The sequence below is a fragment of the Toxotes jaculatrix genome, chromosome 12 (genome assembly GCF_017976425.1).
Source record: "Toxotes jaculatrix isolate fToxJac2 chromosome 12, fToxJac2.pri, whole genome shotgun sequence".
NCBI classification, from domain to species: domain Eukaryota; kingdom Metazoa; phylum Chordata; class Actinopteri; family Toxotidae; genus Toxotes; species Toxotes jaculatrix.
Window position 1 is genome coordinate 22855491 of NC_054405.1, and position 13374 is coordinate 22868864.

At 42.2% G+C, this 13374-nt stretch overlaps 1 protein-coding gene across 1 annotated transcript; it reads left to right on the forward strand.

Moving 5' to 3' along the window:
* Positions 1-3718: 3718 nt before the first annotated feature.
* LOC121191252 (ubiquitin carboxyl-terminal hydrolase 2-like) lies at positions 3719-11846 on the forward strand. The gene is made up of 12 exons (XM_041052418.1): positions 3719-4076; positions 7561-7608; positions 7739-7862; positions 8151-8262; positions 8398-8508; positions 8662-8726; positions 8827-8930; positions 9072-9152; positions 9295-9373; positions 10162-10269; positions 10402-10522; positions 10922-11846. The coding sequence occupies exons 1-12, from the start codon at positions 3885-3887 to the stop codon at positions 11025-11027; spliced, it is 1251 nt and encodes a 416-aa protein (XP_040908352.1). The 5' UTR covers positions 3719-3884; the 3' UTR covers positions 11028-11846.
* Positions 11847-13374: the final 1528 nt, after the last annotated feature.

The following is a 13374-nucleotide window of genomic DNA, read 5'->3' on the forward strand; positions in this document are numbered from 1 at the left end:
GGCCCTCCAAAATCTATTACTGCGTACATATCTAATCAGGAATGGTCAATTCAACTAAAATGTATTGCGAAACTTCCTCTATTGTCATCACTTTAATGCTTTAATTCCATTGCTGTCTGAACACACTCAATACAAAGTGCCTGCAGAGGGCAGGTTGACCTAGAAAACACTGAAAGTAAACCCTATTACTGATAAGACCTTGCAGTAGAATGAATGTAGTGAAAGGTGAGTGACACATCTAAAATTGAATGCTTAAATATTCAGATATCTTTTTAAGCCAGAGCTGTCAGGCCACTGATTATTTAGGTCTTTCGATATCTGTTCTGTTGATACGTTGGTGCTGAAAACACTGTTCAAGCGCAAGGCCGTCTTTTGTCCTCATTTGCTTCCCTTTGTTGTGAATGTTGGGCTCCTGTATCCATGGTTACATAAGTTTATAAGTGTGTGTGTGTATTTATGGGTGTGTGCTCAAGTACGTATGTCACGTATGTGTGTCAGGTTCTTATCAGCTGGTCGCTGTCACCTCATCAAACATCCCAAAAAAGCAAAGGCAAATATTTTTCCCAGTCATCACCTTTTCAATCCCTTGCAAAAATTGTTTGTTTGTGTTGTACTGCTTCCATTTATCAGCCTATCAATGGCCCTCGCTAGCTTCAAATATGGATGTTTTGCACGTTTTCTCTTTGAGAACGGCCAGGACTAAATTCATAATGAAGAAAGATTTGATGTGAATAGTTGCACTGAAGATTTTGATGGATTTTATATTATTATAGTCTGAGTAATGTAACTATTCAAACTGACATCAGCTGCAACCTTACGTCAGCCTCAGAAACAATAGGCCAGTAAAACAACAAAGATTAGCTCAAAGTAACTCTTACTCAGGTTTTAGTCAAATCCGGCCTCATCCAGGTCTCATAGGGGTCAAGGGTCAACTACTAAAACATGAACAAAAGCATCAGAACCAAAAAATAACCCATGCAGCCATTCAGTGAGCTCTTCACAGCCTCTTCTGCCTCTAAGCAGAATGGGATGCAATCTAACTTTGATGCTCACATCACAATTATACACAAAGCTATAGCGATATTGCAGTATTAGCAGGCTTTAATCACCTGCTCGGACCACACTCAAAAGTAGATTGCGTCCGCTCCTTATTTTGTCATGTTGCTGGTATTCGATTGTGCATGACTCACTGCTTCTCACAAAGGCAGCTAAGCGACTGACTCACTTTGAAGTTTAGGTAAGCACGAAGTTTACAGAAAAGAATCCTTAGGTTTGCTCAAACATGAGTACTGCTCAAGGTATTCCTCCCATTGACGTACATGTGCACAGGCTGCAGGCCTCACCTGGAGGCGGAAGAACATGTTTGCATGCGTTTGAATGAAGGGATTGGCTTTGTTGTCTCTGGAGGAGTGTTTTTGTCTGTGAAGCTGTAATTATTGTAAATATTTGGGAGCGTGCTTTCACGGGTATTTTCTCTCACTGCAAACAGTAGCAACCTTAAGCCTGTATGTCTGAGATCACTCATTTTATTGCATCCATGTTCTCTGTCTCATTACATAACTCAGCATGCACAGGAGATTATTAACAGTAGTTCTTATTGCGGTTTGTACAGCACATGGTCATTACCTTGATCATATCTCTCTCATCACGTTTAATCCCTGCTGATAAAGTCTCCAGAAAGTCTATAAATTTTACATGAGAGAGCTCTGACCTGCTGAACCTGCAGTGACTGGAATGTGACAGTGAGTTATCAGGTCACATTCTTTTTCTCTGCATGTTGGTGGTCATTTGGGAGGTTTGTAGAAAGGAGCCCCCTCCCTCACGGTTCCTGATACAAGCTCTGTTTGAGGTGTTCACTCACTGATGCACAGTAATTATTTACAAAGGGTGGTAGTCTGCTGTGAATGGAATTAAAGTTAGTTACTGGTCAGACTGCCATAAAATTTGCTGATAATACTCATAGTCTCCAGAGGATAGATCCAAATACTATCGGTGACCACCTGACCTTTCTTGTAGCACCATGATCAAGCCAAAATGTCTACTTGTACTCAAGAAATACCAAAATATAAAGGATAAATTGCCTCATTCACCAGCTGAGTATAGTTTGTTGCGTGCCTCTGAGAGCACTAGACTTTGCTCGGGGAATTTAATGTTCTTTCTGTTACAGCCAAAAGATGAAGGCGAATACGGAGGGTCGAAGGACCTGTAAAGGTTTACGAGGCAGTTATCAGGCTTCTTCTTATCAGACTCAGAGCTGTTTCAGTATCAAGTCAGAACCACAGTCTAAAGATCTAAGTCAAGGTCAGCAAGTCTCTGTGCAAGAAGCTAAAGTTTTGGAAGGTGGAATAAAGCTGATGAGAGCTCTTATTTTCTGCCAGCACATGATATTTTTTGACCTCTGATTAACCACCCGCATATTTGATGTTAGCTACACAAGCGGTTTTGTTTCAGGAAAAAACAGACAAGTAACTGCTGATTAAAAATGTCTTTTGATATAGTTGTGCAGCCAGCGATGGTTGGCTTAATTTACCTTATTCTTAACACCATCTTGTCAAAGAAATGTGAAAATCTTGTTGACTGATGAATTGTAAAAAGAAAAAAAAAAACCTGAAAAGTGTGATGCTTTTCTTTCTTCCTATTTAAGAGACATTTCTGCAGAGATTAGTAAATCCTGAACTGGTCCCTCAGCTAAAATGCTTCCTGTTTTGTTTCTTCACTATCAACACTGATATGCTGACTGAAGAGGTGAGTAAACCCAAAGACTTACACTTGTGTCCTTGACACTAAACCATAGAGCCCAGAGCTCTTTACATGAGTCTGTAGGTGTATTTCTGTGTAATTGTTAAATACTGTATTGAAAAGAGAAAAATCAATATTGCAACTTAACTGTTCAATTGTAAAAAAAAAAATGTGCTTAAAATCTACTCTCAATAAGTCAGTGAAGTGTAGACTGAATCTCATTGCATATCAGTGGTGGAAGAGGAGCACTAAAGATAGTGGCTTTTTCTTCTTTATCTTATCTATCTTACCAAGACCACTATCTTTCATGCATCTGCTTCATCCCTGCAGTTTAGCCAAAAAACAAGTATAACCATCTGTGTGATCCAAATGCAAGCCCACTATGTTTATATAAAAGCAAAGATTGGAGAAAGGTTTTTTCTGTCTGTTTCTCTCTTTTTTTTTCAGATTTGCGGATCAGAAATTAGTTTTTCTTATTTCCTCGCCCATCAATCTTCTCACCATCTCTCAGATTTATCTTGTGGGTTTGGAATCACTGGAATTAACAACCTAACGCTATATAAAATAGTTTACAACAGTAAAATACAGCTTACAAATTGATGCATCGGTGTTATCAATCTAATACTGTCCTGTATAATAATAATATACCACTATATATCACTCAAGGCACCATTTATTGCATAATGAGTTCTTTCGCTGATACTTCAGGTGTATGGTGCTGATTGTACTTGTGTACTTCAGTAGGATTTGATTGCTGGGTTTTTACCTGTAATAGAGTAATATTTTTTTCCACTGTTGTATTTAAAAAAGTTGTGAATTTGAGCACTTCTTTCACCACCGCTCTCTCACAGTTCCTTCGCTGCTGTGAAATTTACAGCAAGCTACCACAGTTTCCTACAGCACTCGAAGGCAGCACAGGGTTTCTCGGGGAGGGAGGGGGGCGTTAACAGCACGCAGTAAAAACTCGAACACACGGCGCGTCTGTGTTACTGTCCGACACAAGAAGGTTGAGTTCAGGTGCGGGACAGGAGAGACCGACAACCTGCGGATACAGCAGGACGACAAGCGACTTAACTCATCACCGCTTTATCATCACTTGATCACTGACTTCAGCTCAGCAAAGAGCCTGTCAGCGCCTGCATTATATGACATCCCGGTATCGGACAGCATTCAGCAGCGCTACCATGCCGTCTCTGCGACACTCCTACACGGTGACAACCCTGGAGGAACCGGCCGCTTTCCCCTTGGACAAACCCGACCTGCGGCGCAAGAGTCCTTCGCTGTCCCGGTCCATGCTGGTGTCCACATTCATGGGTCTGATCATCAACCAGGCCAAGGTGAGTCCCCCACCACTGCACCTCCACCTCTGGTCTCACCTGCCTTAATGCATCTTCCTTTTCCTCTTGGTTCCCTTTCATGTGGTCAACTTTTATAAATAAGAAACCATGTAATCTGTCTCTGTCTCTCAGGGACTTTTTAAAGTTCTTTTATGTACTTCTAAAACTGTCAACAGGGGCGTCAACACAGCCATATTTTGGGATGCTGAGCCTTGAGAAGTATGGACAGTTGTAGTTTGCATTACAGTAATAAAATTAAGCAGCATGATTTGTTTGGGTTTGGATGTTTTATGGTTTTTAAGGGAAAAATTGTGATTGTGTGCAGCCTTAAAAAAGAAGAAGAAACTGTAAAATCTCAGCATTTTGTTCACCTTTGGAAAGATTTGTGAAGGCCCAGATCTGACCTTTAGGCCCTTACCAGCCCTTAAGTGGAGGAGTATTGTAAGTGCATGCAAAAAAAAAAACAGGCAGGAACACAATGTGGGGGTGGGGATTAAGAGCGGCATTTGCCTGCCTCAGAGTAACAATTCAAGTGTGACGTTGGTTGCATAATAGGAAGGAGCTCTGCTGATAAGGAATGTGTCCGGACTGTCACCTTATCATCTGCACAGTACATTCTGTCAGCACACAGATCTGCCCGCAGCCTGCATGTGTGTGTCCATGTGGGTTTGAGGTGTGGGTTCACGGCGGTGTGAATGAGTTAACCTGAGGTCACAGGATGCACTCCATGTCCTTGTCCTGGCTAATGCTGTAGGTGATATTATGGGTTTCCACGGATGGGCTGTGCTCTCGGTGGTATGCGTGCATGTCTTTCCACTGGACATATCTGATAGAACTAACTTTTCTGTCTTTTATGTTTTTATGGTCAGTCCACCGCCTCAGTCCAGACTGAAATATCTCCACAACTGTTAGTCACAAAGTTTGGTACAGACATTCATGGTGCCCACAGGAGTCATCCTAATGACATAGGTGTTCTTCTGACAAAATTTCTATTTATTGCTGCAAATAACGATTATCAATTCCTTATTGATTCGCATTGTCAGTTTACTGTCAGATAAGTCTAAGGAAAACAGGAAATCTTCAAATTTGAGATGGGATCAGGGAATTTGGCATTGCTGCTTGAAAAGTGTCTTGAACAAGAAATCAGCTATCAAAATAGCTGAATATTATTTTTCTGCCGATCAACTAATATGATGGCAAATTCCCTGACTTCACTCCAAGTGCATTTCAAAAACTTTTTCATTATGTTTTTTTTTTTTTTTTTTTTTTTGTCTTTTTAAGTACAGTTTCAGAAAAGTACCAGAAAAGTATTCTGAACCTTTCCCAGCCCTGCAGTTATGTGGCAGAGATTTATGTTTATACTGTTTCCAAGGGAGTGGCATAGCTGGTGTTGCTTCTTTCGTCACGTTATATGGCCTTGACCAGGCATGCAAAGCTGGTTTAGGACATTATGTTCTGTAGCTCTCTCTCTCTTCTCTCTGAAGTCATGCCAGTCGACCAGTGGAGAGCGTTCTTGTTCAGAACGCAGAGATTACCCGAATGCATCGCTTCCTAGGTTTCTGGACGGGTCTTTTAAATTACAAGCCGCCAGCCGAGTGTGCTAAGGCCCGCTGGTCAGTATTCACCAGAGTAGTGCAGCAGATTGGGACTCACACCATATGGTCACCTTCAAATACTGCAGAGAAGAAGGGAAACAGAAAGGGAAAAAGAAACGTAGCCAAGCAGGCTGTTAATAGCTTCTATTGTCCCAGGTCTATTTTCAGGATTGAAAAGCTTTTGGAACAACATTCTAAATATCATGAGGCACTAAAACCTCTCCCCTGAAAGTCCTGATAAGAATAACAGCGTGTTAGGATTTACTAACGTGTTCAAATTTACTTAAAATCCCTTATGTGAAGTGTAGGCAAATTGTTATCAAAACACAGTCCTTGTGCTTAGCTCTGGGCTCCAAACCACACCTCATTATCTCCAAGTCTGACCAGTGTAACACAGATACAATTCATTTGCTAAGATAAGTAAAGTGCCACAGATGTAGTGCACTGGATCATAAAAGATGAACCTCCACCTTTATTTCTTTGATCTTATTTTATTTGCAGGTGCATGTATTGTTTTTCCCTAGCAACAGCAGAGCAACCAAAAAGACAGTAAAACTCAGAGCACGCTTGAGAATAAACTACAGCACATCTGAGCGATATGCAGGTAGCTGATGTAGCTGCTCAGTTTACAATTTGTGTGCGTACCCATTTGCCATTGTGCCTTCATTTATGCTTCCGTCAGTGTGTTGCTGCCTTGACGCAATTACTTCCACATGCAGCTCCTCAGCCATCAGTAGAGGCGTTGATCCGTGACAGTGCTGACTTGCTCCGAGTCATCATGTTACACAGTTACTATGTTCCCTCATTCAGGATGAGCCTCCGGTTCACAGGTCACGTGCACAGGTTGTACAGAAAAATGTTGAAAGCCCAATACTTGGGCCAGTGACGTTTAGAAGAACTTCAGATATATGCAGCAAGATGTTCCCAGAACAGGTAACCAGACAATACCGGATGTTTTTGCAGGAAACTGCCAGAGCGGAAAACTGAGACCCGAAACCAGTCCCGTAACACCCAACCTTAACTCAGCTGACACTGCCCAACTTGAGACCCAAACCTGACCTGAGATCTGAAGCTATATTGTTGATTTATATATTTATACACACGCATTTCTTTGCACAGTCAGAGAGAAAATAACCAGTCCTTATCATGGCTGAGCTTCAGGCTTTGCACAACAAAACTGACCTGAGAGTTGATATGTCAGGTTTGACTCCAACCTGACTCCACGTTGTGCTCTGCAGAGTCTCAGTGGAGCTTGTCTCTTCAGTCACCATCACATGCTTGTGTGATGTCTCCATGGTGTGAGTGGTGACTGGTGGAGAAGTCAGGACACACTGTGGCATTTTAATCAAAGCACGTGGAACAGTAGCTGACATCCACAGCGCAGCCCCGCAATGTGACCATCATATGGTGTGGGTTGAATAAATGCTGCACAGTCCTTCGTGGCTCGTTCACACTCCAGGAATGTAGAAGGGTTTCTGTCGTGCGGTAGCGCCGTCGTACTGAGACCACGTGAAAGCTGCGCTGCTGGGACACACAGACGGATACACTGTTGAGCGAAAATATAAATAACAATAAATATCCATAACCTTTTTTGCTGCACCTCACCATATCCATGTGACATGTTCATATAATTTTGGCAACACACAAGGCATTAGCTCAGAAGACTTTCAGCCATATCGTGACACGTGTTCAACCCACACGGTGATTACACATATCCTGTTTAGTGCCCAGTTTTACCCATTAGGATCCAACTAAAATGTTTTTATCTGTCTAGTTGCCTGTGAAGTCTTTCTCATGCTGTAAAACACCTTTCTGTAGTACCTGCTAAACTTATCATCCACCTACTTCTGTGTGAGTAAACAAGGATCTCTTCTCTTTTCTTTGAACAGAACAAGAGTCCTCAAGGTCTGGTGGGACTGAGGAACCTGGGGAACACTGTAAGTGGTTTTACTTCACTTTGTGACCTAATATTCTGTACATCGCACTGCACTTTGACCTGCTGACGCCATGTGGATCTTCAGTTTAATTGATTGTTGTGCTTTTTTTTTTGCTGTCTGTGATTTGCAGTGTTTCATGAACTCCATCCTGCAGTGTTTGAGTAACACTCCAGAGCTGAGAGATTACTGCCTGAGAAACGTCCATCGCACAGACCTCAACAACAACTGCAGGACTAACACTGCTCTCATGGAAGGTAGGAACGAGACTCTGAGCCATTAAACCACATGCTATCAGCATGGTGAGGGACGTGAGTCACTTTATGGCTCAGCAGTAGGTCACAGTTTATACATACTTTATACTCTAGTCTTAAACTACATGTATTGCTGTGCTGCACTAGGTAACTAAGGTAAGGTAGCAAATCTGCATCCTTAGCTCAGACTTGCCAGCGAGTGGACAGTGTTGCCCACAAATCACAGATATGTGAACCAAAGAAACATCTTTTTTCATGATTTTGGTCTCTTTCCTTCGCCTCCTGCCTCAGAGTTTGCGAAGCTGACTCAAAGCCTGTGGACTTCTGTGAGCAACGAGGCCATCAGTCCCTCCGATTTCAGGAACCAGATACAGAGATACGCTCCCAAATTTGTGGGCTGCAAGTGAGTCTCCCCTCTTCCTAATTTTTTTTTCATTTAAATTCACTTAATGTAGTTCAAAAATAATTATAATAATTCAGTCACATTAGTGAAATAATGATGGTAACAGTAACAGCGTCTTCGTCCATGTCTCCACAGCCAGCAGGACGCCCAGGAATTTCTGCGTTCGTTACTGGACGGTCTCCACAGTGAAGTGAACCGAGTGACAGTCCGCCCTAAGGTGTCAGTCGAGGACTTTGACCACCTCTCGTAAGTCAGGATTTCAGCCACCTCTCACCTCTGCCCCCAATAAGTCACTCATAACCTCCTGTGTCAAGAAACACACGCCTGATGGGGGTGAAATGATTTTGTAGTTTTTGTGTTTATTTTGCGCCAAATGTGTGAAATGATTTTTGTCCACAGGGATGACGAAAAGGGCAAACGGATGTGGAATATGTACTTGGAGAGAGAGGACAGCAAAGTAGTCGGTAATTGAATTTTGGGCTTTATCTGTGTAATTACCTTGAACCATGCTTGAATTTACAATCATAGTAAATGTAACCCTCCATCTTTTGTTTCTGCCTTTAGATCTGTTCGCTGGACAGCTGAAAAGCTCTCTGACCTGCACCGTCTGTAACTTCCGCTCCACTGTGTTTGATCCGTTCTGGGACCTATCAATACCTATTGCACAGGTCAGCACACACACATATACACTTTCCAAAGGTTTTTCACTTATTGGCTAAACATCAGTATTTTGTAAAATGATATTGGCTGGGCTATAAAATCTGGTGCTTTGTTTTTTTATTGACTGGACATGCTCTGTGTCTCCACAGAAGAGCTCAGGTGAAGTGACTCTCAAAGATTGTTTGAGACTCTTTACAAAAGAAGATGTGCTGGATGGAGATGAGAGACCAGTAAGAAGCTTCATGAAACACATACACACACACACACACACACACACACACACACACGCTCTTCATTCCTTTGTAACGACGATACATGGATTATACATCAGTAGCATCTCACCGCCTCTCTGTGTTTGTCTCTCACTCTCAGACATGCAACAGATGCAAAGCCAGAAGGAAATGCACCAAAAGGTTCAGCATCCAGAAGTTCCCTCAGATCCTTGTGCTTCGTATCCTTTTCCTCACGTCTTTGTGCCATTCGCTGAACACCTACAACCTGCAGACTCATTTGAATGCTAACCTATTAGCATACACTAAGTCAGTGGTCTGTCAGAAACAGATGGTTTTGGTGAAACAGTTTAAAAAACAAAATATCTGCTGCCAGTATTTGCAGATGTTTGACTCACAGTAAATATACTCTACATTTCAATATATTACTTGAGTAACAGTACAGAACAAGACTAAAGGCTGCACTAAACTGTTTTTTTTTTTTTATATTAACAATGGATCAAATGACTATGGATCAAATCATATGATGAACCCACAGGAATTTATCACTGAACCTTGCAGTTCTTCTCAGCTCTACCAAGCTTTTCAGCCTCTTGTAGCTTGTTGTTTTGTTTTGTTTTCCTGGTGCGAAATCACCTGGTGCTTTCATCACCCTTGATTCCAGCAGCAGCATGAAACTGTTTTCAATAAAAAATAATAGCTGTGCACTACCCACTCAGTATCAAAAAACTGACTCGTTAGTGACTAGCTAATGAACATTGTGGTGCGTCTAACGACTAAAGCGCCTGATGTTTTCCCCAGGAGCTGAGCTAAAATGAGATTGGACATTGGACTTAGATTGACCAGATGGCCAGAAACACTTAAAATGCTCGCTAACAACTTTATATGACACGTTGTGTTGTTCAACTGAAATACTCCTGTAAATTCCAAGTGCCTTAAAATTGCACTTAAAATACAATAATGTTATTTTTGAATCAGTTTCCGTTCCTTGACTCAGTTTTCCCCTCAGACCTGAAGCGTTTCTCAGACTCCAACATCCGGCCGAGCAAACTCTCCACTTACGTAAACTTCCCTCTCAAAGAGCTGGACCTGCGGGAGTTTGCATCAGAGAGCAGCGGTGAGTATCTGCTGAGGACGACACACTGTCACCGGCGGAGATGAGGACAATTCATGCACTTTCCAAGGTCAGCTGGATTTTATGAGCACTGACTGCAGTAGTGTTGACTGACAGCGTTGTCTCTCCCTGCAGAGCGAGCAGTGTATAGCCTGTACGCAGTATCCAACCACTCTGGAAATGCTGTGGGAGGCCATTACACGGCTTACTGCAAGAACCCGGCGCTGGGGGAGTGGTACAGCTACAACGACTCCAGGTATCGACTCACATCTGCGCACGTATCATCATGTTAGTCTCACATGTCACCTTATCAGGTTGGCAGAAAGCTGTGAAGTCCAATTAGAGTGTACTTTATGTACCTGCTGTCATGACAATGACCTCATTCTAGCCGTGTAGAGGTGCGTCAGCTTGATGGCAAATTAACTGTGCAGACTGGGTGTATGCATGTGTGTACGTGCATGGGCCTGTCTGTGGTTGGGAGTGACTGCTGTGTGGTTTTGACAAAAATATCGTCAGGATACTTTTGTGGCCAATTTTAACTCAGGAAATATGTAAATAATTAAAAATCCTACCTGCAAGCATTTGTTCTATGAAGAAACAATACTCTTGTGTTTACAGTGTTGTAACTACTGTGTGCATCGTGTGTTCTGTGCAGGGTGAGCCCAATGTCCTCAAGCCAGGTTCGCAGCAGCAACGCCTATGTCCTCTTCTACGAGCTGACCACTTCCTCACACAGTAAATATCAGACATGCCGGCTTTAGACTCTGTGGCGGAGCAGCAGGCTGTTGGGGCCTGGAATCAGACACTGCCTTTTAGGAGAGAGCTCCACCTAGTGGAGGAAGTTCAGCTATTACAGACTGTGAATATGGAGTACAAAGACGTTGCTGAGGGGGGAAAAAAACCTTTAATCTTCATCTCAATGCGTTTTTGAGAGAAAAAACTTCAGTATTTAAAGCTGAGGTCGTATCTTGGGTGGAACTGAACTGACGCTGGGAAAATACTTCTTCCATTGCCAAAAAAGTATAGAAATTCACCTCCAGGCGTAGCTGTCGGTCAAGCCTAAGATATCTGTTTGGAGTACAAACAGATATCTTGAGATGGATGTTTTCTAGTTCATTTTCATTCCCCAAAAAAATGATATTTTACAGCTGTTCCTGGTCCAGAATTTCATACCTTTTGTTCTCAATCAAGTGTGTTTGTGTTTCAGTTTTTTTTCTTTTTTGTACTCTTAACATGGACTATTAACCCTAAGGACATTATTGTTTTAGGACATTACGGAGACTTGTCCCACACACTGACTGCGAGATATAATTTATTCTATTTAATATGATGCCAGTAATTTAAAGTGCATACTGTCTATGTCATGTAACAAAGGCTTGGGGTTTTCCTCTTGAAACAGTCGAAATCCACCAAAGGAGAGGGGATGTTTTATGACAAAGCACATTTTATTTTTGTACAGTATTTATGCGCAGCACAGTTGATGTACTGTTCTGTGGAAAAGCCAGACATACCAAAGCAGCTGTGTAAATATGCACCAGTAATACTTCTTCCAGGAATAAAGTTGCTGACTTTACATCTAAGCCAGTTCAGTCTCTAAATGATTAAAATTCAGTGTCGACTTATGCTGCATCATGTGCTTATCGTTATCATTATCACTATTATGATATTATGATTATTTTTCCAGCCAGCCAAATGGACGTTGGGGAAGAGTTCATGATTGTAATACCAGTATTACAGTGTATTCGCCAAGTGCTGTGAACTTCCGGCCTAAAAGAGCAGATTATTGTCAGATTGGAGAAACACCATGGACCCACAGAAATAAGGCCGTCTGACGGAGGTGCTTGTTTCACAGTGCACCACTGGAGGGAGCTGTGCATAGTGGTCACGAGGTATTTGTGTGTTGACAAATGAGGCCTTTACAATGCTGATATTTTGAGTGAAAGCGACAACAGGACAATCTTTTGTAGTGACAAGTACTACTTGTCTCCATGCCCCCATAATTCTCAGTGTGCAGCGTTTGAATATATTTTCCTTTTTAGCCCCAGAAACAACACGAAACCAATCTAAACTGACTCTCACCAGCAACTGGTTAATATCTGACTTTGAGCAAACTTAATATTTCCACATATCAAAGGCTTACTGTGGACAACTCCCCCATCATGCCCCTCTCTTCTCTCTGAGTTAACTCTTATCCATGAGCCACTGAGCTTGTTAACGCCTTAGGGAAAAGAAATGAGTGTGTGTGTGTGTGTGTGTGTGTGTGTGTGTGTGTGTGTGTGTGTGTGTGTGTGTGTGTGTGTGTGTGTGTGTGTGTGTGTGTGTGTGTGTGTGTGTGTGAGTGTGATAAGGTTTCTGAGACTGAGACAGATGATCTGTTTGTGACGAGGCCATTTTGTGAGGAGAAAAGATAAAGTTATCGGAGCAGAGGCCGAGTGTTGCTGCAGCTGTAACACTGACTGAGCCTCTCCCACAACACTGGGATAGTTCAGAGACACACAGTGAGCAGGATCAAAGCCATGCTAGCAAGGGGTTTGCAGTGTGATCAATCAGTTGATCGATTATGGAACTGTTTTCACAAGGTTTAAAATTTCTGTGGAGCTCTTGTCTGGGCAAGGCCTTTAGCTCAAAGTTGCTAATGTCCAGGTTTACTCAAAGTTAGCTGGATAATGACAGAGCCTTTTAAGGCTTACCTGAGCACCACTGTGACCCCAGCACTCTGAATGCTGCTCTATGGTTTGGTCACATCGTGTTCCCTAGACAAACCTTTGGGGAAAAATCTGAACATTATTTTTAGCCACACTGCCGGGGATGGCAGTGTTGGTCTGTTGGTCCACCGCTCAAAACTATTGGATGGATTGCCATGGAATTTCGTACAGACATTTTCATACATTTATTACCTGAGGACTGTTTTCACATTAACCTCCAAAAATTAGTGGAGTTTCCCATGGGTCAAACAAAAGAGCCGGTACTATAATATGAAATTAAATATCTCTAATTCATTAAAAATATTTTATTTTCATCTTTGTAAATACACACAGATAGGACCCTCCCCCAACATGTGCACATGTGGAGTATGTGCACACAGTTCCTGTGCCTCCCGTGCACACC